This window comes from Spea bombifrons, chromosome 2, assembly GCF_027358695.1.
Source record: "Spea bombifrons isolate aSpeBom1 chromosome 2, aSpeBom1.2.pri, whole genome shotgun sequence".
NCBI classification, from domain to species: domain Eukaryota; kingdom Metazoa; phylum Chordata; class Amphibia; order Anura; family Pelobatidae; genus Spea; species Spea bombifrons.
In genome coordinates, this window is record NC_071088.1 from 61,021,448 (window position 1) to 61,047,368 (window position 25,921).

Genomic DNA, 25,921 nt, shown 5'->3' on the forward strand with positions numbered 1-25,921 from the left:
CAGCAAAAGATAAAATACAATTTTTTTTTTTAATAATCAGAGATGCAATGCCGTGAGAAGTACAACAAGGCTTGCCACAAAGAGGGTGCAAAGATTTCTAAAGCTAGAAGCGATTGCAGCAACCCGAACCAGTATCTATAACAGTATAGCGCAAAGGTTTCAGCACGTATAATTTTGCTAAGGAAAAATGATTTGCATTAAGTGCCGGTGAAAGAATGAAAGGTTTAATCGCTTAACGCGTTTGAGAATTGAGGCGTGTGCGTGTGAATTCAAGGGCCGGTTGTGTTGAAGAGAAGAGGTGGCTATGAAAGGGTTGTACAGAAGGTTAAAGTGGTGGTGAGAGAGAAGGCATTTCTTTTGTAATGTCTTCCTTATTCCCCAGCTTACATCTCTTTATTTCTCCTATAGTATATCCTGCACGTTTTACTTATTCACGTTTGATCCTTGATCAGGTCCATACTGCATGGAGCCCTCTGGTTGTAACACTTCATAACCCACTATGCTTGTTAAGTCAGGGTGTTTAATGAGTAGATTCCCCATTCTATCCAGTGTACGTTGTTATGGTGATGACAACCATTGCGACAAACCGGCTTGAGTCGTTTCATACAGGTCTAACCAAAAGGTGTGCTTCCTTTAGGTGAAGCTGTTTGCTTTATTTTTTAGTCCATTCTCAAAACCTTGTTAACATTATGGTCTTATTTATTGCCAAAATCTAAGTAATCTAAAGTAATGGCCTCAGACTCATGGAGACTACTGATACTAGAGACAGTTCTGCTGTGTTCCCATAGCAACAAGAGGCCATGAAAGAATATATACAGAAGAATTTATGCATGTATGGGATAGTTAAACCCAAGGAAACTTATTAAGGTCTGTCTTTACATAAGGTGAAATAGGCAGGCTATATACATACACGCATGTGACATGGACACAGTAACATTATGCTTATATAACAGTCCTAAGCATAAAGTCACAGAGCCATCTACTAACGCTGGGAATGGTTACCCCTTCCTCAGCAAAGGAGACAAAATTTACAAATCCTTGACCCCACAACACATTTTATAGAAACATGTTCCAAGACTATATGAACCAAAAGGCAGCTTTATTAAAGACATTATGACAAGGCGTATTTAACATAATATACAAGAGTTGGAAAGCCCTGTCAGAGTCTCCTGTGCAGTTTTAAACATTCCACCTGTAACTATTCTTCATTTTACAATCACTCAGTAAGAGTTTTTAAACTTTTTTTTGTACGGTTGTTGATTTCAAGGATTGTTCAATTAAACAAAACCCTGACACTGCTTTTTGGAAAAATACTGCCTACAAGTTGTAGCATGTAGCTACAATACAGTGTATTGTCTTTGTGGCAAAGGTCTAACGTCAACTCATTGGCTCTCAAAAGTGAGGGTAGGTTTACAGGATATCCTCAAATAAACAGAGGCTGAATAGTGGACCACAGTTTAACTCATTACATAAGACTCCACTACCTGGATAATAGTTCATGCAGTCCAGACTTTTAAATCCAATATGCAATCATTACTACACTGCCACTGTCCAGAGGGATAAACATAATACACAAGACAGGAATTTTTAACAGATTTCAAAATGCCCGAAATATAAACAAGATTGAAGCGCATCCCATCATTGCTTTAGACTGCAGCATGTTTGATGTAAATGCAGGTTTCTGTACAATTCAATCTCATGCTTTTGCGGCCTAACGATAATGCTTAAGGCGCTGTGTGTTGACGAAGGCTGCCTCTGGTATACAGCAAAACAATAATGGTCATAGCAGACAGGAGTGAGGTATGGAGGAGGAACGTTGGCCAATCCATAATAAAACAAAGCAAAATGCTGAGGACTTTAAAATAAAATGTAATGGGTACAGTAAGAGGAAATGGAGGCCGCTTCTTCAGAAAGGAAATATCCCACAGACGGGTCACCTGGAAAGGAAGAGAAAAATGGTCATATAGGAGTTATTCTCTGGCACCCACAAGAATTATGACTGAGCACAGACATTTTATTGCATCTATGGTCCAAATCTCCTCAACAAAAAAACGACTTCTAAATGCTAAAAAAGTCAATTTTGTTTTATGCATTTGACAGGGGAAATAATTTAACTTAAAATGTGATAGCCAGAGTGTTCCTTTAAGAGAAAACACACATTACTGGCAAATATAAATAATGTTTGCGAAGCCCATGTTTTTAGCTTGCTAGATGAAAAGCAGACTACGAAAAAGGTGGCGGTGTAGGCATCCTTCTCTCCCCTAATTGCAGTGATATATATCACCCACCAGGTCCTACCTCACAGTTCTTTGATCACCCGGCTCCCCTTCTCCCTTCTGATATCCCATGTCTTACTCTGGCTGATTTCAACATTCCTCTTGAGACATTCAACTAAACCAACTCCAACCCCTCTGTAACCTCCTGTTTTGGTCTCTCAGTGGACTAGTTCTCCCACACACATTGAGGAACACTCGCTTGAGCTGGTTTTCTCGAGATTGTGCTCCTCTCAGATTTCTCCATCTCTCCCTTCTAACCCTTTCTCGTGTACTAACACTGAACAACACAACTCTGCAGTGTTCACCTCATATTCATAGGCCCTTCCACAACATTGGAACCTGTCCTACCTTCCATATTAACCCCTTCCTGACCAGACTCTTGTTATAACTACAATGTTCTTGGAAGCATAGCCTTGGTTTTACTATGCAACCCACAACAAATTAGAAGTAAAACAATGGCATGCTAAAAGCACACGTTTCCATCAGAAGTGCTACCGCACTGCTGAACATTTATGAAAATTCAAATTCAGCAAAAACAAATTTATTATCCTACACTTCTGCCCCTTTTCTAGCTAAACAACTATTTCTCCACTCTCATATCCTCCCTTTCTTCCAACCCACAATGCTTTTTTTCCACCTTCAACTGCCCACACCACAAACCTTTTTCACTGTCCAATATCTTGCTAGCCACTTCAAAAACAAGATTGAAATGATCAGATGCGACAACCCTCACCTACAGCACCCACCAACACTCCCCCTACTTATCCCTTATGCCTTTATGCCCCTACAACTGAAGAACTAGTCATTTGTCTTTCTTTATCTCAACAAACTGTCCCCTTTGCCCCATCACTTGCCCACCTATTGAACCCGCTCCTCTGGAATTGTATCTACATACAACCTTTGCGCATGCAGTAATCATACACAATCTAAAAAAACCTTCCTTAGATGCCACCTGTCTAACTACTCTCCTCTTCTTTTGTCTATAAGTTGCTTGAACAGATTGTGTGCAATCGCCTAACTTCCTCTCTCCACTGGCTCCCTATTCCATAACACTGCTCCTCCATACTTGTGCTCTCATAACAAAATACTCCCCCTACTTGATCCTTACATGGGCTAAGGCTTTTCCCTCACTTTCTTCTCACCTCTCTTGCCCTGCTTACAAGACTTCACTTGCGCTGCCTCATACCTCTGGACTCACTTCCACCTATCCTCCAGCTTTCACCCTCCCCATCCCAATATTCAGGAAAAATCCCAAAACCCACTTCTTCAAAGACGCATACCATCTTACCTACCATTAATTACAATCCCACACTATCTCCTCCCATTTCCTCTAGATTGTGAGCAGGGCCCTCTTTACCTAATGTATCAGTTTGTCTTAGTCGGTCTCTTCCAATCTTGTCATATACCATGAATATATGTATTGTATGAAGTGCTGCATAAATTGCTGGCCCTATATAAAGATATTAATACTAATAATAATCAGTAGGACTAAAGACGAGCCTACCAGGAACGCACATGCACCTGAGAAATAAGTACCGCCTCAGTAAAGAGAAAATACACCAATTCAATAGTATATTAGTATTTTCAGTTGGATTCTTCTCCGCTACTGATTTCAGTATTGCATACTTAAAATCACGTCATTTTGTTTAAGTTTAAACTTACTTCATTCGGTTGGGACACATTAGCTAGGATCACTCGCTATTTATGACCGGTAGCTTGAACTCTGCAATCTCAGTGTCTGGAGAACTGCTTTCACTTCTGTCACTGTAGGTATCTCTGTGGGATAAAAAAAAAAAATCTCTGTGGGATAATAGTGCCATTTGAACTCCTCAAGCAATAGACAAGTGCTAGAAATGAAGTCTTGTTTAGATGTCATTATCTCACCAAGACGCGTTGTCAAATAGACTATGTTTAGTTCCTGATTTTGAGGACACCTCCCAGGCCCAGGCTAGTTTAAATTAGTTTTTCACATTTTGTTTTAAAGTGTGACTGCTTCGATGTAAAAAAAAAAGTGTTAATCTTTTCAAGAGCAGTTAGTCTGTCTCAGCTATTTAGAACAGGGACAACCTCAAAGATATGGTTTTGGAGATCAGGGATTTATTTATTAAGCAAAGCAAGAGTTGTGGTTTACATTGTCTCGCTTCATTATACATTATGGGGGGCCAAGACTGGGACGTTTCTCCAGAAAGTGAAGAGCTGGTCCAGTATAATGCAGAATTCAATATTGCTAAATGTCTAATTTATCTATGCATTATGCAGAGCCAGCAAAACTTCTAGCTTCAGAAACTCACTTGAATTGGCCCTACATAGTGTATAGTATAATGCAGCGCAGGGGTGTTCAACCTGTGTCCCTCCAGCTGCTGCAGGACTATATCTCCCATAATGCTCTAAGGGGCTGGCTGAGGAATATGGGAGATGTAGTCCTGCAGCAGCTGGAGGGACGCAGGTTGGACACCCCTGATGTAGCGTATAGTGAGGAAGCCGGCAGACAGAAGAAAAGTTTTACTCTCACCATATAGTAGGTGCACATTAGTTCAATATATATATATATGGGTTTATGTATAATGAGCAATGAAACAATAGCAACAACAATGGAAGCAGTCTGATGATGACTCCAAATTTACTCTCTTGAATAGTGAAACATTGCTCAGTTGATCAAAAAAGGTTGCAGTCATGGTTATGGAGTCTTATCCCTGGCACAGGGGAAACATGATACTTCTGCAAGGTAAACTTCAGTCACGGGACTTAATCAGACATCTTGCCATCAATTGGTCTAAAATAAGACACCAGCTACAAATTACTAACCCTACCTGGGGGAAAGTCTGCATCCTCTTTCCAAATACTGTGATAGCCTCCCAGCAGATGCCAAGAGCAGGCCAAAATATGGGGGTGAAGGCTTGATGGGACGAGACGTGAATTCTGGGTGATACTGGACACCAACAAAGTATGGGTGATCTGAAATAAAGAAAAATATGTCACGGGAAGGGGCAGAATTCACATTAACATTAGCATTCCAACTAGTTTCAAAATAGACAACATTATGCTAACAGTACAAGCACTGATTAGGCTATTTTTAGTTGTACATACCTTCTAACTCAACCACCTCCATTCTCTCCCCTTCTGTATCTTGACCAACAAAATGTAGACCTCTAGCCTCTAGCTCTTTTCGGAGCTCTGGATTCACCTAAAGCATACCAAGGTTCAGGTTTGTTATAGCAGCTTAAGTGACAATACTACAAATTGCACTAAATTAACAATAAATTAGCAGGAGGAGGCAGTAAGAATAAGGTGACAAAGGCAGACAACTAGGATTATTAAACAGAGGGGAAATTGCTTCAGAAAGGATACCAGGGCATGCAACAACTAACCTCATATCGATGTCTATGCCTCTCCTCTACATATTCTTGGCCTCCGTACAATTGCCCTAAAAAAATATAAATAGAATCAGAAATGAGTACTAGAATGGGCTATCGCTGTCAATAGCGTTGTCAATAAAATCTACTTAAGCTTTAACCAGTGACAAGTAAAATAATGCAAGCACAAAAAGTAAACTATGGTGGCAGAAATACATTACACAACCATACATTATGAGCCGTAAAATACACGCCTTAGCTTGTAAGAGGTAAACAATACAAGGAAAGTTGCTATTCTGATAAGCATAGTTAAGCATAGTTTCTAATAAGCTAGTCACAGTGAATAAAACAGATTTCAGAGAATTCAGTGAAAGCAAGATCACAGACAGAGAAGCACAAATATACACGAATTGTATTCTGGGATTTGTAGAAAGAAAAACTACAAAGTGTCTCTAGATTAAATTAAATATATGCAATATACAAAAAACGACTGCAATCCAGGATCTTAACTCTTCCTGTCAAATAATTTCTCATCTTTGGTCTAAGGTTTTGACACTAGATAAATAGGCATGTTTTGCTTTTGCAAGGTAAAATATTATTAAACAGAATATCTCCAAGAAAAAAACAAATACATGAAGAAAAAAAAAACCCAAAAGAAATATTATGTACAAGGGTATTTCAACAAAAGCTGTGTAGGTAACAGCTCACCTTTAATAATGCAGTACAATTTACATACTATATTATACAGTAATATCCAATATAAATGGGCTTTCTACACAACACCTGTCCACATGAATAAAGAAAGCATATAGAGGAGTACCAACAGGCAAAACCTTACTCCCTACCGCACAGATAGACTTACTCATAATTGAATTGTCAGAGCGAAAGATGGTTTTCCTCTTCCCTAATCTCATAGTACCACCCATCTGACCTGGGTTGTGTTCAGGCATGTCAATCACCTGCAATAAAATCAAAATCGGAAAACCGTCAACTGAGGGAAACAGAAAAAAGGGCACTATAACTGCTATGTTAGAAACTAAGAACCACAATGAAGTGCACAACAAAGTCTGTCAAAAGTTTGGTTCTATCATATTACGATATTTGGGATTTACATACGCGTCACATAAAAGTGTCACAGCTAGTATTTCATGTGAGACCACCCATAACCATATTTCATAAACAACTTTTTGGGGCTCATTTATACATAAGTCCCTTTGAGACATATGAATTTGTTTTCCCTGAGATAATACATACCACTGGGTGGCTGGTTTGGGGGTTAAATTCAGTGGAATTTGCATCTGTCAAAACAAGAAGAGGTGAAAATTAACATTCTCCTCCATCTTATTGATCATTTCCGTGCCACTGAGGCTCTGTTCCAGATATAGGAAAGCCAAACTCACCTTTCCAACCTAGGACATCCCGTGCAAATTCTACTACAGCCAGCTGCATCCCCAGACACACTCCTGTAAGAAAGGAACGAGCATGATAACCTCCCAATAACACTGCAGCACAACTGTCAGAAATGATCCAGAATAAACAGATTTCGGCATGAATAATAAAACAAGTCAACAGCAACTAACCCAAGAATGGTTTCTTCTGCTTGCGAGCCCAGGCTATTGCCTGAATCTTGCCCTCTGTTCCACGCACCCCAAATCCTCCGGGCACTAGCACACCACTGCAACGTAGAGAGGAAGATCATTAAAATCTAAAAAGTATACGGTATTACAATACATGTAGAACCATGTATCATAGTGCTGACAATTATGGTTCCCAGATAGAAATAGCATAAACATAATTTCAGACAACGCAGAGATAAATGTAAGCGTATATTGTGCCTCTTATACTTACTCTGAGCTGCAAAGTTTCTGCCATGCTTCATGGTAACGTACAGGCTCCTCCTGAAGAGTGGCTGGCTCCAAATCAGCAGAGTCTATATACTGTCAATGTAAAGTTACATGCAAATCAGCGTGTGGAAAATGCAACCATGTTATTACTGTATAAACCATACAAGTAGACCACAGATAATCATATTCCACTATCTCTATAATATATATATATATACACACACACTCAAGAACACAACAAGAACACAGACATAATATTACATTGCTATGGTCAGGTAGTCATTAGTATGTGATGTCTCTAAATGCAGGGAAACAACCTTGCCAGGATTTCTCTGCCATCAACATTGCTGTCTCTTACTCGCAAACACGTACCTTAATCTCCAAGCGGTGGTTTATCGCCAGTGCAGAATGCTCCAGGGCCTTAATAACTGAAGCGTAAGAATCAGAGAATTTGGTATACTTTCCAACAAGAGCGATACTACATGACTCCAACAAGCGATCATACCTGCAAAGCGAATGCATTTGGACGCACAATTTAATACAAAAAGGTATGCATTCTGCACAATAAAACATTTAATGATTTTAAAAAAAAACTGGAAAGCCAAGTACTACATTTAAAAGATAAAGAATGATTCATACACAATCGGCAGAGTGGACTCTTGGTATTATTGACATCAGTAAGATAGTGGATGGGAATGCGGTTGCCACTAGACCAGGGGTTATCAACAGGTATTTATTCACCTCTTGCTGAACCACAATGCCCATGATTCTCAGCCAGAGTTTGTTCTACTAAAAATAACTTGTGTTATGGTGGTTTAGCCGGACAAATACTTGTTGGCAAAAAAATGTTCTAAACAGGAATAATGGGTTCTGTTGCACCCTATGATATCAGACTGCCAATACTAAATTGAATTAACTGTTTAATTACTAACACACTGTTTAATTACACACACTAAAACCAATATGCTGGATTTGGGCTAGATGGTACGCGATTGAGCCAAAAGCCTAGATTCTTTAATGACCTGTGTGCTTGGCTTGGCCCTACACCATAGATATATATAGATGTAACACACTGTTTACATGGCACTTCTTACCAGAAAAAGACATGTCAAAGACATATCCAAGGCTTCATATTTGCCAAATATTAAGTTGAGGGTAACAACCGTTATGATGCAATCCAGCACCAGATACCTCTGCTACGTACAATACTCTTGTTCCTGAACTTCAAACTCTACTTGTGTTTTCCCATCTCTATACATTTGCTCCCAGGTATCTCTGTCTTCTCCAACCTATCTCTATTCCAAATGTAATTCTTATCATGATGGTCATCACTTTCAGTCAGAAATTCAGGCAAGAGAACGAGAACAACTACATTACATAACCTTGTTAATGCTATAAATTAATACACTTTCCCTTACACGTTAATTCATTGTTAAAAAAAATGGTAACTTTCAAACCTGTCTGCCATTTCTTTCCATTTTGTCAGCAACCTGCGAGGTTGACGGCCAATAGGAAGATCCAACCGTTGACGAAAATATTCAACAACTCCCTGCTCCTCCAACAGGAGTGGGACTTTGTATATAGAGGAGACATCATGAACACAGATCACCTAGGGTACATCGGAATAAAGACATTATAGGACAGGTAAAATTTATTCTTCATGCAAAGGCAAAATAAATAAGTAGACTCAAGATTCTGAAAGATACCTGCTGTGGTTCCACATGACAGAACATGGATATTTTTTCCTTTACTGATGTGTCCAAAGGTGTGGAGCATCTACACACCACCTGGGGGAGAGGATTTAGAGAGTAAGAAAGTAGAAAGAAAAAGTAAGAAAAGACACTTGTGACAAAGAAATGACACTGGGAGAGTAGATGCAGGATTAATTAAAAGTTACACTTCCAACATGAATCACTTATCGAAACAGCCCAATTATGGAGTCAGGTTTGCTGAAAGGAAGGATCTTGACTAATAGGTCATAATTTGAAACGTTATAATTTTCACCGGCAATGCATTCGCTTTGTAATTACACTAAAGAGGACTTCCTTCTTGAGTTTAATTCAATCATCCTGACTAGGTTCTGAGAATAAAAAGCACCCATTGGTGGTGGAGATATCTGTTCATAGAAGGCCACTCTCCCTTGCGCTATTTTAGAGCAGGAAGAACTGAGTGGGCACAAGCAATTTTAAAGCCACACTGCTCCTTAAATATTCTACAACAACCTATTGTATTCTCCAACACAATGGTAAAATCACGTATACATCTATTAGATGAGATGACATACTCACCAGGTCTGGAGAGAGGCCTAGTCCTCTGAGTTCTCGCACACTGTTCTGGGTGGGTTTGGTTTTCTGTTCTCCAGTTGCACTGGGCTGCAAATACATTATGTTCGTTCAATATATTAAGAAGAACACTACATTTGATGTACATGAGTATATTTTTCCACACTCACTAAAGTGAAAATGTACTGGACTCAAAAGTATATACTGTAAGCATGGAAATTATACACTAAATGCAGTTGCGATTGTAATGTAATCTAGTAAGGAGAGACAAATCTAAAAATATATGACAGCAAGACAACAAAAATTCAGGTACTTCAATGATTTTTACCCAGTTTAAAATCTCTCCACAAAATTAGCAATTCTTCTGAAAATGGCGGAAAATCCAAGCAGTCCAATGAGTCCATAAATTAGGATTTTAGGACTGAACACAACAAATCTCCCTAACCATAAACGTTTCTAATCACAGACCGTGACTTCAGGGCTTTACGCCTCTCAGTGTAATTTATGTTTCCACTGTTTAAAGTGGGACAGCAACTGTTTTAAACTTTACCAGCTCAATCTGTGGGGAGTAGACCTTATCCTGACCCTATGAGCTGTTAATGTTATTTGTAATTCAGATTAAATGGAGGGCAGGAAAAGGAAACACTGCAGGCGTTTTTTTTTTTCCTTACCTGAGGTACAAGACTGACATGAATATTACAGAAGTTCTCCCGGCGAACTTTGAACTGAAACTGGCGGAAAGCCTCCACAAATGGCATGCTTTCAATATCTCCCACTGTGCCACCCAGCTAGGAGAAACAGAAGACGGGACAGATAAATATTTCAAGAAAAACACGCAGTTGTGCGAAAGCACAAGAAAAAAAAAAGCCACAAGCTTAGGCACCTCTATTACACAGACTTCTGGTTCTATGCCATCTTCGTCAACAGGGATCAAAGCTTGTCTCATTACCCATTCTTGAATTGCATCTGTGATGTGGGGAACAACTGAAAAGAAACATAAAATAATTTGAATATTTTATACAATATTTTTATACAAATACATCTCTCATCCACAAGTGTGTGGACAAGAGGGTTCACTTCACCGTCAAAATACATTTCCTCTATACATTATACCTACATATTTATTTTCCTGCTGGTGTGGGGGAATCTACTTGAAACCCATACCCCATAAGAGTATAATTGCAAAAATGCAAAGTGTGGACCAAACTACATGGTTTCAAGGAAAACGAATGCAGGTGTACAAGTTAAGGAATCTTAGCTATAGATTAATTACAACAGATTTACACATTTATATAAAGTGGTGGATATGGTATGGCAGACTTTAACCTTTACTACACCAAGTTGCCTTACATCTCACTGTGGAAAGTATAGCCAACTCAATAAGTCTGCTCTTTGGTTGACTTGTAACACAAGGTTATGTGTAAAATACATGTGAACGGCCAAATGGAAGAAAGACACATGATGCTCATTTGTAAGTCACCATGGGTGTCTGTGGGGTTATTTTTGTTTGGTTTTTGAAAATTGCAAAGTGGGAAATTATATTTAGGTCCACAATATTTTTCTGAAACAGTTGGAGATAAAATGCGTAAAGAGGTTTTTTTCTTTATAAACTGATTCAACTAATTAATTATTTCTCACCTTGAACAGTTTTCCCAAGGTAATCTCCCCTCCTCTCCTTATTAATCACAGACTGATAGATTTTTCCGGTTGTTAGATTATTGTCTTTTGTTAATCGGATGTCTAGAAAACGCTCATAATTTCCAAGGTCGAGATCCACCTCACCCCCATCATCCAGCACAAATACTTCACCTGAAATAACATATATTTAGCAGTTATAAAAGAACAGTTTATCATGTTATCGCCATGCTAGAGGTGATAAAATTATATCTCAAAACCATTTTGGTTTTATATAATCTATAAAACCAAATTATTTCGGGTAGCAAGTTCATAGGCAGTTAATAATACCACAATACACACCATGCTCATACGGAGAGAAGGTTCCAGCATCAATGTTGATGTATGGATCAATTTTAATGGAAGTGACATGCAAAGAGCTGGATTTGAGGATCGTCCCAATACTGCTGGCAATGATTCCCTTCCCTATTCCGGAGATCACTCCCCCTGTCACGAGTATATACTTCATATTGTATCCTAAAAAAGAAAATTCAAATTGCTTAATATTACAACCATTTATAAAACATGAACATATTCTTCAGCTAAATACAATTGGACTTTACAGAAGAAAAAAATAGTTCCCTAAATAGTACGTTGCAGCAAAATGAAGAATCTCACTTAATCTGGGGTTTGCTAATAACCTCTATTAAAATGAATGGTGTGCAGCCTCATTCTCTCTAAATATGTAAAAAAAACAACTTCATCAATGCATAGAAGGACCTATTCAGTATAAAACAACGCGACACTTGTGTACATACAGAATCCATGCTTCATGTCATACACATCAGTATACCTGTTGACACCGCTAGCCTAAATTGTACCACAATGTATTCTCTTTGTTTACATAGGTTACTTAGTCTAGTCGTTGATACATTTCTAGATTTGCTAAATACATTAGAATAACAATCTGCATGGTGGTAGTTAGGATTCTAGCATCAAATACTTACACAGATTGCACATCTAACCCATAAATTCTAAGATAAAGTGCTTAATTAAACACAATTAATATTGTGTAAAAAAAAAAAAACAATAGCTGTACTAGAGGCTGATGGTGTGCATGGTACTGCATGAAAGGAAGTGGAATATAAGGAGATAATATGATGTTGAGTAAACCGTATTCAGGAACAAATAACTACGTTCCTTCCTATCTAAATGACAGCAGACATCTGCAACTGGACTAGATTTAGCTAAAACACGAACGTAGACCGTTTCCTTCTAAGCCCGTTCATAGACACTCAGTCCTTGGTGACCTACTTTTACATTACTGTACCACTTTCATTTACCACGTGAGTACAAACTTCCCAAAACAGAGAAGCACTCTTTTCTCGAAACCTCTCCCCCACTAAAGGCCATGAATGCTGCTCCATTCCCTGTAGAATATGCCATTAACCATGAACCCACTGCTCTCACCCGATCTGCAGACAGGTCTTTGCGCTGAGCTGGTCACAAAGTGCTGCTCACCGGTCCCACGTGCTGGGGAGGACTGAAAACCAACAATGCTAGCAAAGGGAGCACAGAGCGGCCACCCAACTTCCGGTGAAAGTGGAGGGAGGGAGTCAAGCGAGTTGGAGAAACACGAGCTTCATCGTCACAAAGGAATTCATATACACACGTGTATGTGTATTTATTGGCATTGTTTAAATATTACTGCATGTCATACCCGCATAGAAATATGTCTGCATATCCCTCTGCGTAATATTACGTCCTCGGTGCTCTGCACATCTACTCATATGTGCATTCAGGGTGACTATTTGGTTATGATTTGCCAAGCTGAAAATGAAAAGCTGGGAAGAAGAATAACGGTTTTACGACGACCTTTGCATCCAACACATACGTATATTTTATTACCTATCGCTCAAATCACAAAATTGTTACATATCTATATCTCCTTTAAAGATAATACACGGACCAGGGTAGTTGTATTACAAAATAATATTTATCGTTCGTCGCCCGGGCCTTGCCCTCCCACCACTGTCTCGTTGCTAACAAGTCACGCTAGATTAGAGAGGGTGTGGCTTGCCAAGACGTTCTCTTCCTGGTTACGTTGTCTGACTCTTACGTCACTAGAACGCGCCGCACGTGTTGGACAGCTGCTTAAAGGAGTCGCGCGCGGGTAGAAGGTAATTGAGGAATCTTTGAGAGACTGGTAAGGTAAGAGCAAGGCATCGTTCGAGTGGGACGAAAAGGCACGGAACTACTGTATTAGGTGCTACGCTCTTGCTCGCAAGGATCAAAGTTATAGATAATGGTTATGCTTGGTAATACTTTAACTGGTTACTTACAGTTTTATGAGGGATGAGCTGCTGTCTGTTCACAGAATGCCTGTGATCTGGGTGTTCGGGATTCAGCGTTGGAGGCTGTTAGTCTGTCCTCGTGTCTCGTAGAATCTCCTTCCACGAATGCAAAGGCGTGTGTGATTAAATTACTTGTAGAAGGATGGGAGGGGGCCTTCTGACCTAACCCCTGTAATTTAAAACCTTATATCATGATCATATGAATTGGTCGCGCCCGAACTGTTCTCCAAGTTTTCTGAGGCCCAACAAAGGACAGTTACAAAAGTAAATGACTGTTTAGTCCATATATAGTTATGTTAGGTGATGCTGAAACTGTACAAATATTTGGAAACTGTATCACATGTGAGCTGCTGAACATGCAGGTCTTTAGGCATATTTACTCTGCAAGTTGATTCCAGCTTCTGTCTCGGTTTCCAAAAGCAGTCTCTATTGAAGGGCTATAGTCGCATTGTTGAACTAAGATTGCATGTAGTTTTTTTTGGATGTTAACTTAATGCTTTGGATGACTTGGTGTTAAGGCCAGGGTTATAAAATGAGTTTCCTGTTCTAAAATTTTCATTTGTTTCTGACAATGATCAGCGACTCAAGGTCTGTCACTTACACTGTTGAAATTTGAAAACTTGTAACTGACTGCAGTCTCATTGCTAATTCCTGCATTATATATACAAACTTTCAATGGATGGTATAAAATGAGACACCTGTTGAGAATTATTTTCTTTGAAAGCAGTTGTCAAGATACATTTTCCATAAGTATTATTGACTTTACATTAACACAAATTATCCTTAATAAAAAAGCAAACCTACCTGGCCTCTGTTTTACGTCCCTGCTATGTCATTTTCATCGATGGTAAAAGTATATTTACTATAACTGTATTCCTTTTTCAGATTACCATGAAGGGAAAAAAGACGCTGAAAAGGAATGTTCCAGCAGAGGAGAGCAATGGAACAACGGACGCAAAGCGACCCAAAAGTGAGCCTTCATGCAAAAGTATGATGCAGCACTTAATACTCTTATATTGACAACCAGCCTTTGGCACTCTAGCTATTGTAAACTGCGTTCCATCCCATTTAAAAATGTGTATTGTGTACTGCTGTAAGAACCCAATGTACACTTAATATCATTATTCATATATCAGAATATTGTATATACTGAATATAAAGAATTTATACATCTGTAATATGTATTAGTGGCTACAGTAACAAGCTGAGTCTTAAACTTGTCAAGCTTCCTATGTTAGAGGTTGAAGATGTGTATAAAACAAGAGGAAAACTTAGTTATAGTTGTAGGTACAACTTTATCACTGGTTTTATAAACCAGGAAACGGTAAGAATTGGGGTGCATATCGACTGTTTTGCATGCAAACTTTACTTGTGTATGTTTATCCTCAAAAAAAAACAAAACCACTTGAGTCCCCAAGGCCTATTGGTCCTGTATTGTGTTTAAGGTGGCCAAATGAAAATAAAATGCATCTGCTAATATGAAATCTAACTGTGTGTTTTGTGGATAATATATATTTACAGGGTTGTTTTGTTTGTTTCTACTCTTTCATTAAAACTTTTAGCTGTGACTCACCAGTCATACGGTACAGTAGGAGGTATTGTTTTGACCCTTGGGCAAGGAGATGTTGGTCAGCTGGGTTTAGGAGAGGACGTGATGGAAAGGAAGAAACCAGCACTGGTGCCTCTTCCAGAGGAAATTGTGCAGGCCGAGGCAGGAGGAATGCACACGGTGTGCCTTGGAGTATCTGGAAATGTAAGTTTACTCCTTAACAGAAGTCACATCCAGTGGTTGAACATTGGCAATTGACAACTTTCTTCTTTACTTTCCATAAGATCTATACTTTCGGCTGTAATGATGAAGGTGCACTGGGTCGGGACACAACAGAAGAAGGGTCAGAAACGAGACCAGAAAAAGTAGATTTGTCGGAAAAGGTGGTGCAAGTGTCTGCAGGAGACAGTCACACTGCTGCTCTGACAGAAGATGGACGCGTGTTTATTTTTGGATCCTTCAGGGTACAAACTTCTTGGTCATATGGCATGGGGATTTCACTCCAACCACTGATTCCAACACCAATATAGCATTTATAGGTGCACGTATACTGTTGGTTTTGTAAACTCTTCTGGTACGGATACAGAGCATATTTGTTCCCTCTGGTTCTCACTGTGTAACAAATACACATCCAAGAAAAAATGCTTTTTAATAATAAAAAAATTAAGTTGGCCACAATGCGACTTCCAATAATATGCATATTTGAATTGCTTTTGGTGTCACTATGACAACATTCTTCACTTAAAACTTGTATGGTCCTGTAGTTTTATTTTCCTAGCAGAGTGAAGTAACACTGTCTTATTTAGCTGGTCTGTGGAACTTAAACCCAACGTTTTCTTTCCCTTTTTTTGTAGGATAATAATGGTGTTATAGGGTTATTAGAGCCCATGAAAAAGAGTGCTGTACCCATACAGGTGCAAATAAATGTACCAGTTATCAAAATAGCCTCAGGTAAGAAAAAGATTGAGGGTTATTACAAAAGTGTCCCAAGGCATGCAACTGGGTCTCTAAATTTCATTTTTTCCCCCTCTCCTAGGAAATGATCATCTTGTAATGCTAACCGCAGATGGCGATCTGTACACATCAGGTTGTGGAGAACAGGGTCAACTTGGCCGTGTCCCAGAGAGGTTTACCAACCGCGGTGGACGCAAGGGCTTAGGTGAGTGACAGGTTCTTGTTTTTTGTTTTTCTTTTTCCGTTTTTTAACTTCTAAGTGCATGACAAGCAGGAGAGTTTGCATCCTGATCCTATGGAATGCTATCAAGTACCCCCTTCTTTCCTTTCCCTGTTTGAGATGCCCTGCCCATTGTTTATGCATCAGTAGACAACTGGGACAACGCAGAAGTCCTTATTGGAGGAGCTTCCCCCTAGATGTAACTACAACTAGAACATCCTCCTCAATTGCTGCTTTAGACACCCTTATGTTTAGTGCAGGTGAGGATCTTCTTAGTATGATTCCAGGCACATGCCCCTGCTTCCTTGCCTGCCTTCAACGCATGCTAACATAGTAGCAAACACTGATGCTTCCTGACGTCTGATAAGACTAGGAGGACCTTTATTGGTGGTTCAATCACTTCCCCTTTCCATTGTTGGACACCTTTACTTCTGATATGCTGAGGGCTGAGTCGTGTAATGTCACTCATCCGCTTTCTTATAGCATTTTAAATAAGCCACTTTGTTCAAGCGGTTCAGGTTTCCACCCCACATGCTACAACCCCTTTGGAAGATTCCATAAACACTAAGGAAGAACATGCTTTAAAGTGATTTTTAACTGTTTAATTGGCTAGATCTGTTTTTATTTGACAGTCCCACAGAGATGTAAAAGAAATAAGTTATGAGCAATTATAGTTTTATGGGAGTAACATTCCATTTTAAGGACAAGCTTTTGTATTAGTCTCTTTATCAAGTCAAAAGCTATACTATCCACAAAACATCATGGTCAGGAGTACATGTGTTGCGAAGAATTGTACTTATTTGATAAAGATCACAACGAGAGAGGGCTATAATGGCATTGGCCAAAAAAATGTACGTAAACATTTAAGTGAGAAGAATCCAGACACTAGAATGCAGTAGATAAAATGTCATGTGGTGTTCTGGTAGCATGATGGGATTTTTACATTGTTAATTTAATCCAGTGCGTTTGGTGCTTAAATTGCTAACCTTAATTTTTATGGGGGGTTTTTCTTGCCCTTGTGATCGCTGGCAGCAGAGACCTGATCTAGGGCAGGAAAATAATAAATTGCCCATTCCAGCTGCCTCCTCAGTGTTCCTCTGCTACTTTTGATAGTTCACATTTCTTTGCCCGCTTCTGTTTTAACTGATCTGTAGTTGTGAAATGGGTCCTTGAGTTAACTACTGGTTCATGGGCCCTTGAGTGGGCTTCTCCTTCTTTAATAATGGGAATCTGGTGCCTCATACTCTCAATGTCCTTGGTCCTTCAGCCCTGGTCATGCTCCTGCAAGGTTGTGGCTTTTTGGTTGTAGTCCCTTGGGTGGGCTGACACCTTGCACTGGCATATATGTATACTGGCCATTTGGAGGCCGGGGTTGAGTGCATTTGCTACATTGACTGACTAGGAGCCAGACTGAGGTGCTGCTGTAGGAGACGCCTCCTAAGGAAAGCATTTAGCTCTCTCCTCATAAGAGAAGCCCCTAAATGTCTCCAAATCCAAGCTCTGCTCCTCATGTTCCAGACGCAGAGACGGTGCCAGATTCCTCCAGTTACGGCAGTATTCTCTTCTGATTTTGCCACCGCCGTGGCTCTTCCCTTGGCATATATAATATATATATTATAGTGCTCTTCCCAGCTTATTCCACACTGAATGTTGTACCACATTTTCAGCCAAATGAGTTCAATCTTTTCTCCAATAACATGGAAGAACAATACTGTGGCAGAACATTTCCGTCTTGCTTAAAGCAGAAAGATGGGTAAAGGGACATGTGTATAGTAGCGTGCAGTGGCTTTATTTGAATCCTGCGTCTGTCCTACAGGTGGAAGTTGGTCAAAAGCGTCGCTATTGCCAAATGGACTAAAGGAAAATTTTACAGTTAAGAAATCTTACAAGACCACTACCACCAGATGGTTTAAGTTGGCAATCTGGGCATCCATAAAGGGCTTATAGGCTCATTGTAAAATAACTGTTTAATGTTGCATGCAGAACAGGCAAATCTAGAGCAGATCTGCAAAGCTGCCTTGTGGCCCAGTCTTTGTACATTCTCTAGATATTGTATCAATGTTTCCTTGGCTTCTAATGTAGCTGTGTAACCTCCCCTAGACTTGGCTTTTCACCTTGAAACACTTGTATTTTCCATTCTTTACAGAGAGGCTTTTGGTTCCACAGTGCATTCATTTAAAGGTAAAGGGCACAGGTCGTGTACATTTCCAGGATGTCTTCTGCGGTGCTTATTTCACTTTTGCAATATCCAAAGAGGGCCATGTTTATGGTTTCGGACTCTCCAACTATCACCAGCTTGGTAAGATTCTGCTGTTTTTTGTTTTTAATATCTCCAATTTGATACAAATTTTACCAGCTGCTCTTTGGGTAAGTGACCATTTGGAACAATCAAAATCTTGGCTTTGACACCTTGCACCCCCCCCTTTTTTTGTTTTTGTTTTGTTTATTATAGGTACCAAGTCAACCAACTCCTGCTTTGCACCCCAAAACTTGACTTCTTTCAAAAACTCTACCAAATCCTGGGTAGGCTTTTCTGGAGGACAGCACCACACAGTGTGCGTTGACTCAGGAGGTAAAGAGAATTAAGTGAATAGTTTTTTTTTTTTTTTTTTTTAAGTGTACACAATCACAGACTTTAATTTTTTATTTCTTTCTACTAGGCAAGGCATACAGTCTTGGTCGAGCAGAATATGGCAGGCTGGGTCTTGGGGAGAAAGCGGAGGAGAAAAGTGAACCCACTGAGATTCCGGACCTGCCCAAAATAGCATCGGTGGCCTGTGGGGCATCAGTCAGCTATGCAGTTTCTCAGGATGGTGTGTTAACGTCATCAATGTCACTGCTTGTCCTAAAGCTCTTCTTGTTCTACTATATATATATTTACTCCTGCTTCTGTTTTGTTCAGGTCATGTCTTTTCTTGGGGCATGGGAACAAACCAGCAATTAGGCACTGGTGAAGAAGATGATGTCTGGAGCCCCTATGAAATGACAGGGAAACAGCTTGAAGGAAAGGAAGTCTTGTCCGTCTCCAGTGGAGGTCAGCACACTGTATTACTTGTGAGAAAACGCAGCTGACTGCCAGTAGCCGCCATCTAATTCAACCAAGACAGCCAGTTTAAGATGGATTCCCTGAGTTGACTGCACCAAATCTAAATATATTTTACTAAATAGGCCATAATTATTTACGGCTCCCTGTGAGGGGCAGACTTCATCCATGGATCAGTCTGTAATGTGCCGATACCTGTGTATGTTACCATCCTACCTCTTTATGCTCCCCCCAGGTTCAAAGAGATATTCATTGTCTTTTCTCCTCAGTGTGTAATATATACATACAATACTACTACCGTGCTTGTCTTTCTATAACCTCCCTGTATAATTGGTTTTATGGAGCTGGGACAGTGACATGTGGTGAGCACCATTTGGGTGCCACCAATGTCCACTGCTTTGGGTTTATTGTGATTTAGATGCATTTTATTTTTAATAATCCCCCTAAAACAGAATAACCGCTTTATTTTTTTAATGTGACTGGCGTTTCATTGTACATAACGGCGTGTAGGACACAAAGAAAATCTGTTTCCACTGCCTGTTTTAAAGATTTAAATCTACCTGGCAGGGATATAAAACATATTTTAAAAATTTTGAATAAATCTGTTTTTCTTAAAATTGTTTTCTCTGTGCAGTGTTTTATTTACTTATGAGTAAGGTAACGTCTGGATTGTACAACAAATTGTGGTCAAGTAACTAACTTCTACAAATATAGCATTCATTGATTTCTTAGTTTAATCTTTTTGCATATATCTATATATCTATATCTCTCGTATAAAGTTAATTGGATGGTAAACTTTAGCACTGAACTGTCTTTGTGGTGGTTGCTAGCTTTGACCAGTGTAACCTTGGTCTGTCCCCCTGCCACCCTTCTCTCATTGGCAAGGGGGACTGAACAAACACTAGAACTTATTAGTTCTAGTTGAAATAACTTATTTTATGGAATCTGTATCAAAGGGTTCACGCTCTTATTTGGATAATTCCACTTCTGTTACCAAATATCTAGTATTCTGATTTACCATCTTAAATGAAAGCTGAACTCATTCTGCCAATGTTGACTCTAATGTAAACTGATCTTGAGGTTTATGCTGCATGCTACTACTGAAAATCCATTCTTGAGCTTCTATGTAATGGGTTTTGGTTCAGTCATCTTTCACATCCAGATCATAAATACCACCAGGTAATCGCGCCACAGTTTATCTGATGTCCTGTTTGTTTAGAAAAACTGCTTTATTCTAGATCTACCATTGCTGCAGTTGAAAATGACTTTCTGCATCTTGAATATTCACTCTTCTAGAATTTTTTTTTTAAAAAGGGACACTCTGCTATCAAAAATACAATGCATATATCTGCATGGGTCTATTAAATTTTCATGTGATCCATTGGCAAAGGGGGTGGGGGGGTGGGAAGTCTGCTTAAACCAGACTGCTCCATCACTGGAGCATACCACTGAGGGATACCATTTCACTATAGTGTAAGTGGGGTAAGCAGTGGGGCTAGTAGCACCGCAGTCTTAGGAACATCCTACACACACGTAGTCCTTTACTTCTGTAAGTTATTTTGTCCTAGTTAAGGTAGAAATGTTAGAATAGTTGTGGACACCACAAAGTTATTTAGACTGTGAGGTTGATTTGCCAAATTTTTTTTATGTGTTCAAGTACAATGGGGAGAATTGATATTAACAGTAACATTGAATTGTTGCAAAATTGGCAATTACATTAGCACATGTAAAGACATACTGGTGGAGATGTTGAAAAGGGGAGAGACTGTCAGGATTGGGTTTGTAGTGTAAGAGCAGTGGGTAGTCCAAAGCAAGGTCAGGAACCGTCCAATAGGTCAGGGGCCGTCCAATAGGTCAGGGGCCGGTGGCCCCAAGCTAGGGTGAGGAAATAGACAAGCAGGGTAGTCCCAATAGGAGAGCCAAAAGTCAAAAAACGGATAATCCAAAAGAGGGCCTGTAGCAAGATGAGCAGAGAAGAACTGGAGTCCAAGGACATACAGGAACCAAAGTTCTGGAACACTGGAGTGAAGAGGTCACAGTCTGAGGGGTTTTTATAGTGCTGCTACTCCCCTTTCCTGAACAAGCTCCTCACTGGATTGGTTGCCAGAGAGGAGTAATTCCACAGCACCTGGTTCACTGTTTCTTTGTGTGAGCATTATTGGATAGTTGAGGGTGGAGGCAGGCTTCCCCTCCACAGGTGTGCAGCATTATGCTGATGTTTGGGCATTACCTGGAAGCCCTTCCTGGGGTTTGCTGGAACTTTAGGCCGTGGTTTTGGCCTATCGCAGGTAGACACCGCAACTACAGACCGGAGCTTCGGCCTACTCCGCTTTTGGAAGGCCTGCAGGGAGGACAGTTAAGGGTGAGAGGGGCATGACACACTGTTTGCGTGAGTAATGGCATTGAGATAGAAGATGAGTAAAATGTTAAAAGACCGAAGGCGGGGGGAGGGGTATATGGTGCACAGTGTTACAACCCTTAAGGGCTAAGGCTGTTTTTTTTTTTTTTAAGGGGTCTTTTCCTGTTTTACACCTAAGGACTGAAATGTTATCACCATAACAGCCTTGTTTTCAATCATAATTTCCTTGCCATTCCAGGTGGCACAGGAGAAGAATGCTCCGTATTCCAGGTAGGGCAGGAAATACTGTAAAAAAAAGGAGACCTCCCCAGTGTTGTTTCCTGCCCTACTCAGGTAGCGGTTAGGCTGAAGCTTACCTTTCCTTCCTTTTTTTATTTTCTCGGAGCTCCGGGTGGGGGTCCTTTTCTGATACCCGGCAGCGGTCCCGGTGTGGATCCAGGGTTCGTGCAGCAGCCTCGGAGGCTGCAACTCCGCGTTCATCGCGGCAACGCACGCGAGGCTCAGCCCTCGTTCGGCTCTGCCCACAGCCCAGGGTGCTCACTAGGATGTGTATCCTCGGGCTCCGGTTCACTCTGTTCCGGGGAATCCTCAGAGTGCGGCACGGCAGGAGGAGATCTCTAACCGGCTGTGCTGGTTTCTCGGCACACGTTCATACTATCTCCATTCGGCATCACTTCCGGTGCAGCGACCCGGGGTCACGAGAGGTCAATTGGCTGGAATTTTCGGATGTGAGGTTTCCGGTCCTGGGCACCTAAATGCCTCTGTATAAAACGCCAGAACGGGTAAGATCTTTCCTTGCTCTTCATTTCTGTGCTGTAGTATTGTATCTACTTCTCTGCTATTGTGCCTGCCTGTGCCTGAGGATTGTTTACTGCCATTTCAAGTAGGTGTTGCCCTCTTGGCTTGGAAGGAGTTTTACGTTGCCTATGGCATTGTTTTTCTGCGGTTACATCTTGTGTTTTTTCTCCTCAGTCATGTCCGACAAAAATCAGGATATCCCTCCTGAAGCCTCCCCACATAGGAAATCTGTGGGAGAGACGAAACACAAAGCCTGCTCATCCTGCAAAAAGACCCTGCATGACCCTTCGGCCAAAACGTGCAACTCCTGCTCTCGGCTTACCTTCTGGTTGAAGGGGGAACTTCAGTCTACCTTTGACTGTTTTTGAGCCATGGCAAGCTCCTCTCAGGCACCTGTACCCCAGCAACAACCTTACCAGCAGGGTCCACCAAATTATCTCCCAGATAACCCGGAAGATTATTCGGCTCCTTTTTCAGAATATGACTACCAGTCGAATGACCCACAGTCTTCGGATGAGGACAGGGAGATTAAAGAAGAAACCTTTGTCTTTCCAGTCAAAGAAACAGGGAAACTCATCTCTGCAGTCAGATCTACTTTGAATCTACAGGATGACATACCAGTTGCAAAACCAGATCCTTTTCAGGGTCACTCTAGGAAACCGCAGACCTTTCCAGTCCACGATTCACTTTCTGCCATTATCACGGAGCAGTGGAAATATCCTGACAGGAGATTCTTCACATCCTCCAGAACCAAGAAGCTTTTTCCTTTCGATAATAAGAATTCTGAGGCCTGGGAAGTCCCGAAAGTCGACACCGCAGTAGCCAAGGCCACGAAAAAAACAGCCATTTCGTTGGAGGACGCGTCCCATTTCAAAGACCCCATGGACCGGAGGGCTGAGAATGCCGCCAAAAGGTCTTTTGAAGCAGCTGCGGCGAACTTTCATCCAGCTATTGCTATGGCGTCAACTTCTAGAGCCATTAAAATCTGGCTCCAACAGGCGGTGGAAGACCTTGCAGCTAATCCAGGGACTGAGCAGGTCGCAAGAAACCTGTCTGACACCTGCTAAGCAGTTGATTTCATCTCCGATGCCTCCACTGAATCAGTCCGTACGTCTGCTACGCTGCGCTTTCAGCGGTTTCTAGGGGAGGTCTCTGGCTTAAGTCGTGGTCTGCAGATAATGCCTCTAGACACAAGCTGTGCAGCATTCCGTTCCAGGGGAGCCACCTCTTCGGCAGCGATCTCGACACGATTCTACAATCCACTGTGGGGGACAAGCACTGATTACCTCATACGAAAGGACCACCTTGTTTCAGGTCAAATTATTACAGAGCTCCAAGAGACAGAGAGTCCTACAGGCCCTCAACCTCCAATCAAGACTACCAGTCCTTTTGGGGTAAACCCTACGCAAGAGGAAGATTCCAGAGAGGAAGAGGCAGGGACGGTAAAGCAGGAAGGTTCTGACGCCAGCAGGCTTCAGGTAGGGGGCAGGTTGACCGGTTTCATTCATGCCTGGGAAGAGATCACCTCAGACCCCTGGGCCCTTCGCATCATCGAGCAAGGCTATGCTCTGGAGCTTACTCACCTACCTGCCCAGAAATTCCTGCTGTCCATGCCCCCTGCAGATCCTTGGAAAAGATCAGGTTTCTTCTCCGCACTCAACAACTTAATTCACGAAAGGGCTCTGGTCCGGGTTCCTCATCAGGAGATAGGAGAGGGAACCTACTCCCACGTCTTTGTCGTGCCAAAACCATCTAGGAAATTCAGGCTAATAATCAACCTATAGGTGGTGAACACCTGTATAAGATACAACAGGTTCCGGATGGAATCCCTGAAGTCCGCCACAGAGATCATTTCTTCGGGGGACTTCATGGTCACCATAGACCTGCGGGATGCCTATTTACATGTTCCCATCAGAAGAGACCACCAAAGATTCCTCCGTCTGGCCGTTCCATTACCTCAAGGTATTCGACATTTTCAGTTTCGGGCTCTTCCTTTTGGAATTGCTTCAGCACCTCGGATCTTCACGAAGCTCATGTCGGTGGTCTTGACCTTTCTGAGGCATAAAGGTGGTCCCATATCTGGACGATTGGCTCCTCGTAGCGGCCTCACCAACTCTGCTCCAGTCCCAACTGGAGTTTCCTCTCAGGACCCTCCACAACCTAGGATGGCTAGTAAACAGACTCAAGTCACAGTTGCTTCCAAACAGACGTCGTACCTTTCTGGGAATGATCCTCGATTCACACGTACAGAAGACGTTTCTCCCTCGGGACAAGATCCTAAGATTGAGGGAATTCACGCACGCGGTCCTAAAGAACAAGTCAGTGTCCATCAGAGCCATCATGTCATTGCTCGGTCTAATGACCTCCTCCATCTCAGCGGTTCCTGGGCACTTGCTCACGCAAGACCTCTTCAACAGTTCCTGCTGGATCACTGGGATCGCTCCAGGATGTCCTTTCGCAAGAAGGTCCGACTTTCTCCCTTCGTTCGGGAGTCACTCCGATGGTGGCTGACAGCCAAGAATCTTTCACAGGGGCTCTCTTGGCAGACGAGAGACTGGGTGGTAATTTCCACCGACGCCAGTTTGAGAGGCTGGGGTGCTGTTATGGGAAGCAATATTACCCAGGGAACTTGCAGACCCTGACCGCTCAGATCTGCTGATGGGCGGAGTTCAGTCACTGCACTCTCTCCGCGGTTCATCTCAAGGGTTCACTGAATCAGGAGGCGGATTACCTCAGCAGGAACTCAGTACTTCCAAGAGAATGGTCCTTAAACAAAAGGGTCTTCGCCTTCATCACAAAGAAATGGGGTACTCCTCAGATAGACCTGATGGCCACGCATCTAAACAAACAGGTAAAGGAGTTTTTCTCTCTCTCTCCAGTCGGCCGTCCCCGAGCCCTGGAAGCACTCTCGCAGACCCGGGACTTCGATCTCGCGAATGTTTTTCCTCCGCTTCCCCTTATCTCCAGAGTGCTCCGGAAGGTTCGGGAAAACCCTCAAAGTGTCATCCCGGTTGTTCCTTTCTGGCCTCGAAGAATCTGGTTTTCGGACCTTACGAACCTGGCCGTAGACGAGCCCATGCTTCTTCCTCAGGTGAAGGATATTCTCGTTCAAGGCCCTGTTCTCCACCCAGATCCCTCCCGGTTCAACCTCTCAGCATGGCTTCTGAAAGGGAGATCCTGACCTCAAGGGGATTAACTTCATCAGTAGTGGAAACGATTCTCTCCAGCCGCAAGAAAACTACGGCTGCTAAATACCAGAAGGTTTGGGAAACGTT

At 41.5% G+C, this 25,921-nt stretch overlaps 2 protein-coding genes across 3 annotated transcripts; one reads left to right on the forward strand and one right to left on the reverse strand.

Annotated features, from left to right (window-relative positions):
• Positions 1-1,082: 1,082 nt before the first annotated feature.
• Positions 1,083-12,896, reverse strand: CTPS1 (CTP synthase 1). The gene is made up of 19 exons (XM_053454448.1): positions 12,840-12,896; positions 11,733-11,906; positions 11,394-11,564; positions 10,639-10,739; positions 10,427-10,543; positions 9,762-9,845; positions 9,180-9,260; positions 8,931-9,082; positions 7,846-7,978; positions 7,478-7,566; positions 7,210-7,304; positions 7,030-7,092; positions 6,884-6,927; positions 6,492-6,588; positions 5,645-5,700; positions 5,364-5,460; positions 5,087-5,231; positions 3,939-4,052; positions 1,083-1,937 (listed from the first exon to the last, which is right to left on the reverse strand). Exons 2-18 carry the CDS (start codon positions 11,896-11,898, stop codon positions 3,968-3,970), a joined length of 1,776 nt encoding a protein of 591 aa, XP_053310423.1. The 5' UTR covers positions 11,899-11,906; positions 12,840-12,896; the 3' UTR covers positions 1,083-1,937; positions 3,939-3,967.
• Positions 12,897-13,447: 551 nt separating this feature from the next.
• RCC1 (regulator of chromosome condensation 1) lies at positions 13,448-20,106 on the forward strand. 2 transcript variants are annotated; one of them, XM_053454450.1, is made up of 10 exons: positions 13,448-13,580; positions 14,609-14,711; positions 15,286-15,476; positions 15,557-15,736; positions 16,127-16,223; positions 16,309-16,431; positions 18,593-18,745; positions 18,899-19,018; positions 19,107-19,259; positions 19,349-20,106. In XM_053454450.1, exons 2-10 carry the CDS (start codon positions 14,615-14,617, stop codon positions 19,516-19,518), a joined length of 1,284 nt encoding a protein of 427 aa, XP_053310425.1. In that variant the 5' UTR covers positions 13,448-13,580; positions 14,609-14,614; the 3' UTR covers positions 19,519-20,106. The 2 variants fall into 2 exon arrangements, with proteins under 2 accessions (XP_053310425.1, XP_053310426.1); XM_053454451.1 differs by having other exon boundaries at positions 14,609-14,693.
• Positions 20,107-25,921: the final 5,815 nt, after the last annotated feature.

Bases quoted from the DNA above. Each gene is read 5' to 3' on its own strand.
- CTPS1 (XM_053454448.1), bottom strand. From the start codon at position 11,898: ATGAAGTATATACTCGTGACAGGGGGAGTGATCTCCGGAATAGGGAAG. The intron at 7,093-7,209 runs GTTAGTTGCTGT...CCTTTCTTACAG, and splicing joins GCAGAAGAAACCATTCTTGG to GAGTGTGTCTGGGGATGCAG. The intron at 5,232-5,363 runs GTATGTACAACT...TCTTTATTTCAG, and splicing joins GGAGGTGGTTGAGTTAGAAG to ATCACCCATACTTTGTTGGT.
- RCC1 (XM_053454450.1), top strand. From the start codon at position 14,615: ATGAAGGGAAAAAAGACGCTGAAAAGGAATGTTCCAGCAGAGGAGAGC. The intron at 14,712-15,285 runs GTATGATGCAGC...TAAAACTTTTAG, and splicing joins AAGTGAGCCTTCATGCAAAA to CTGTGACTCACCAGTCATAC. The intron at 16,224-16,308 runs GTAAGAAAAAGA...CCCCTCTCCTAG, and splicing joins AGTTATCAAAATAGCCTCAG to GAAATGATCATCTTGTAATG.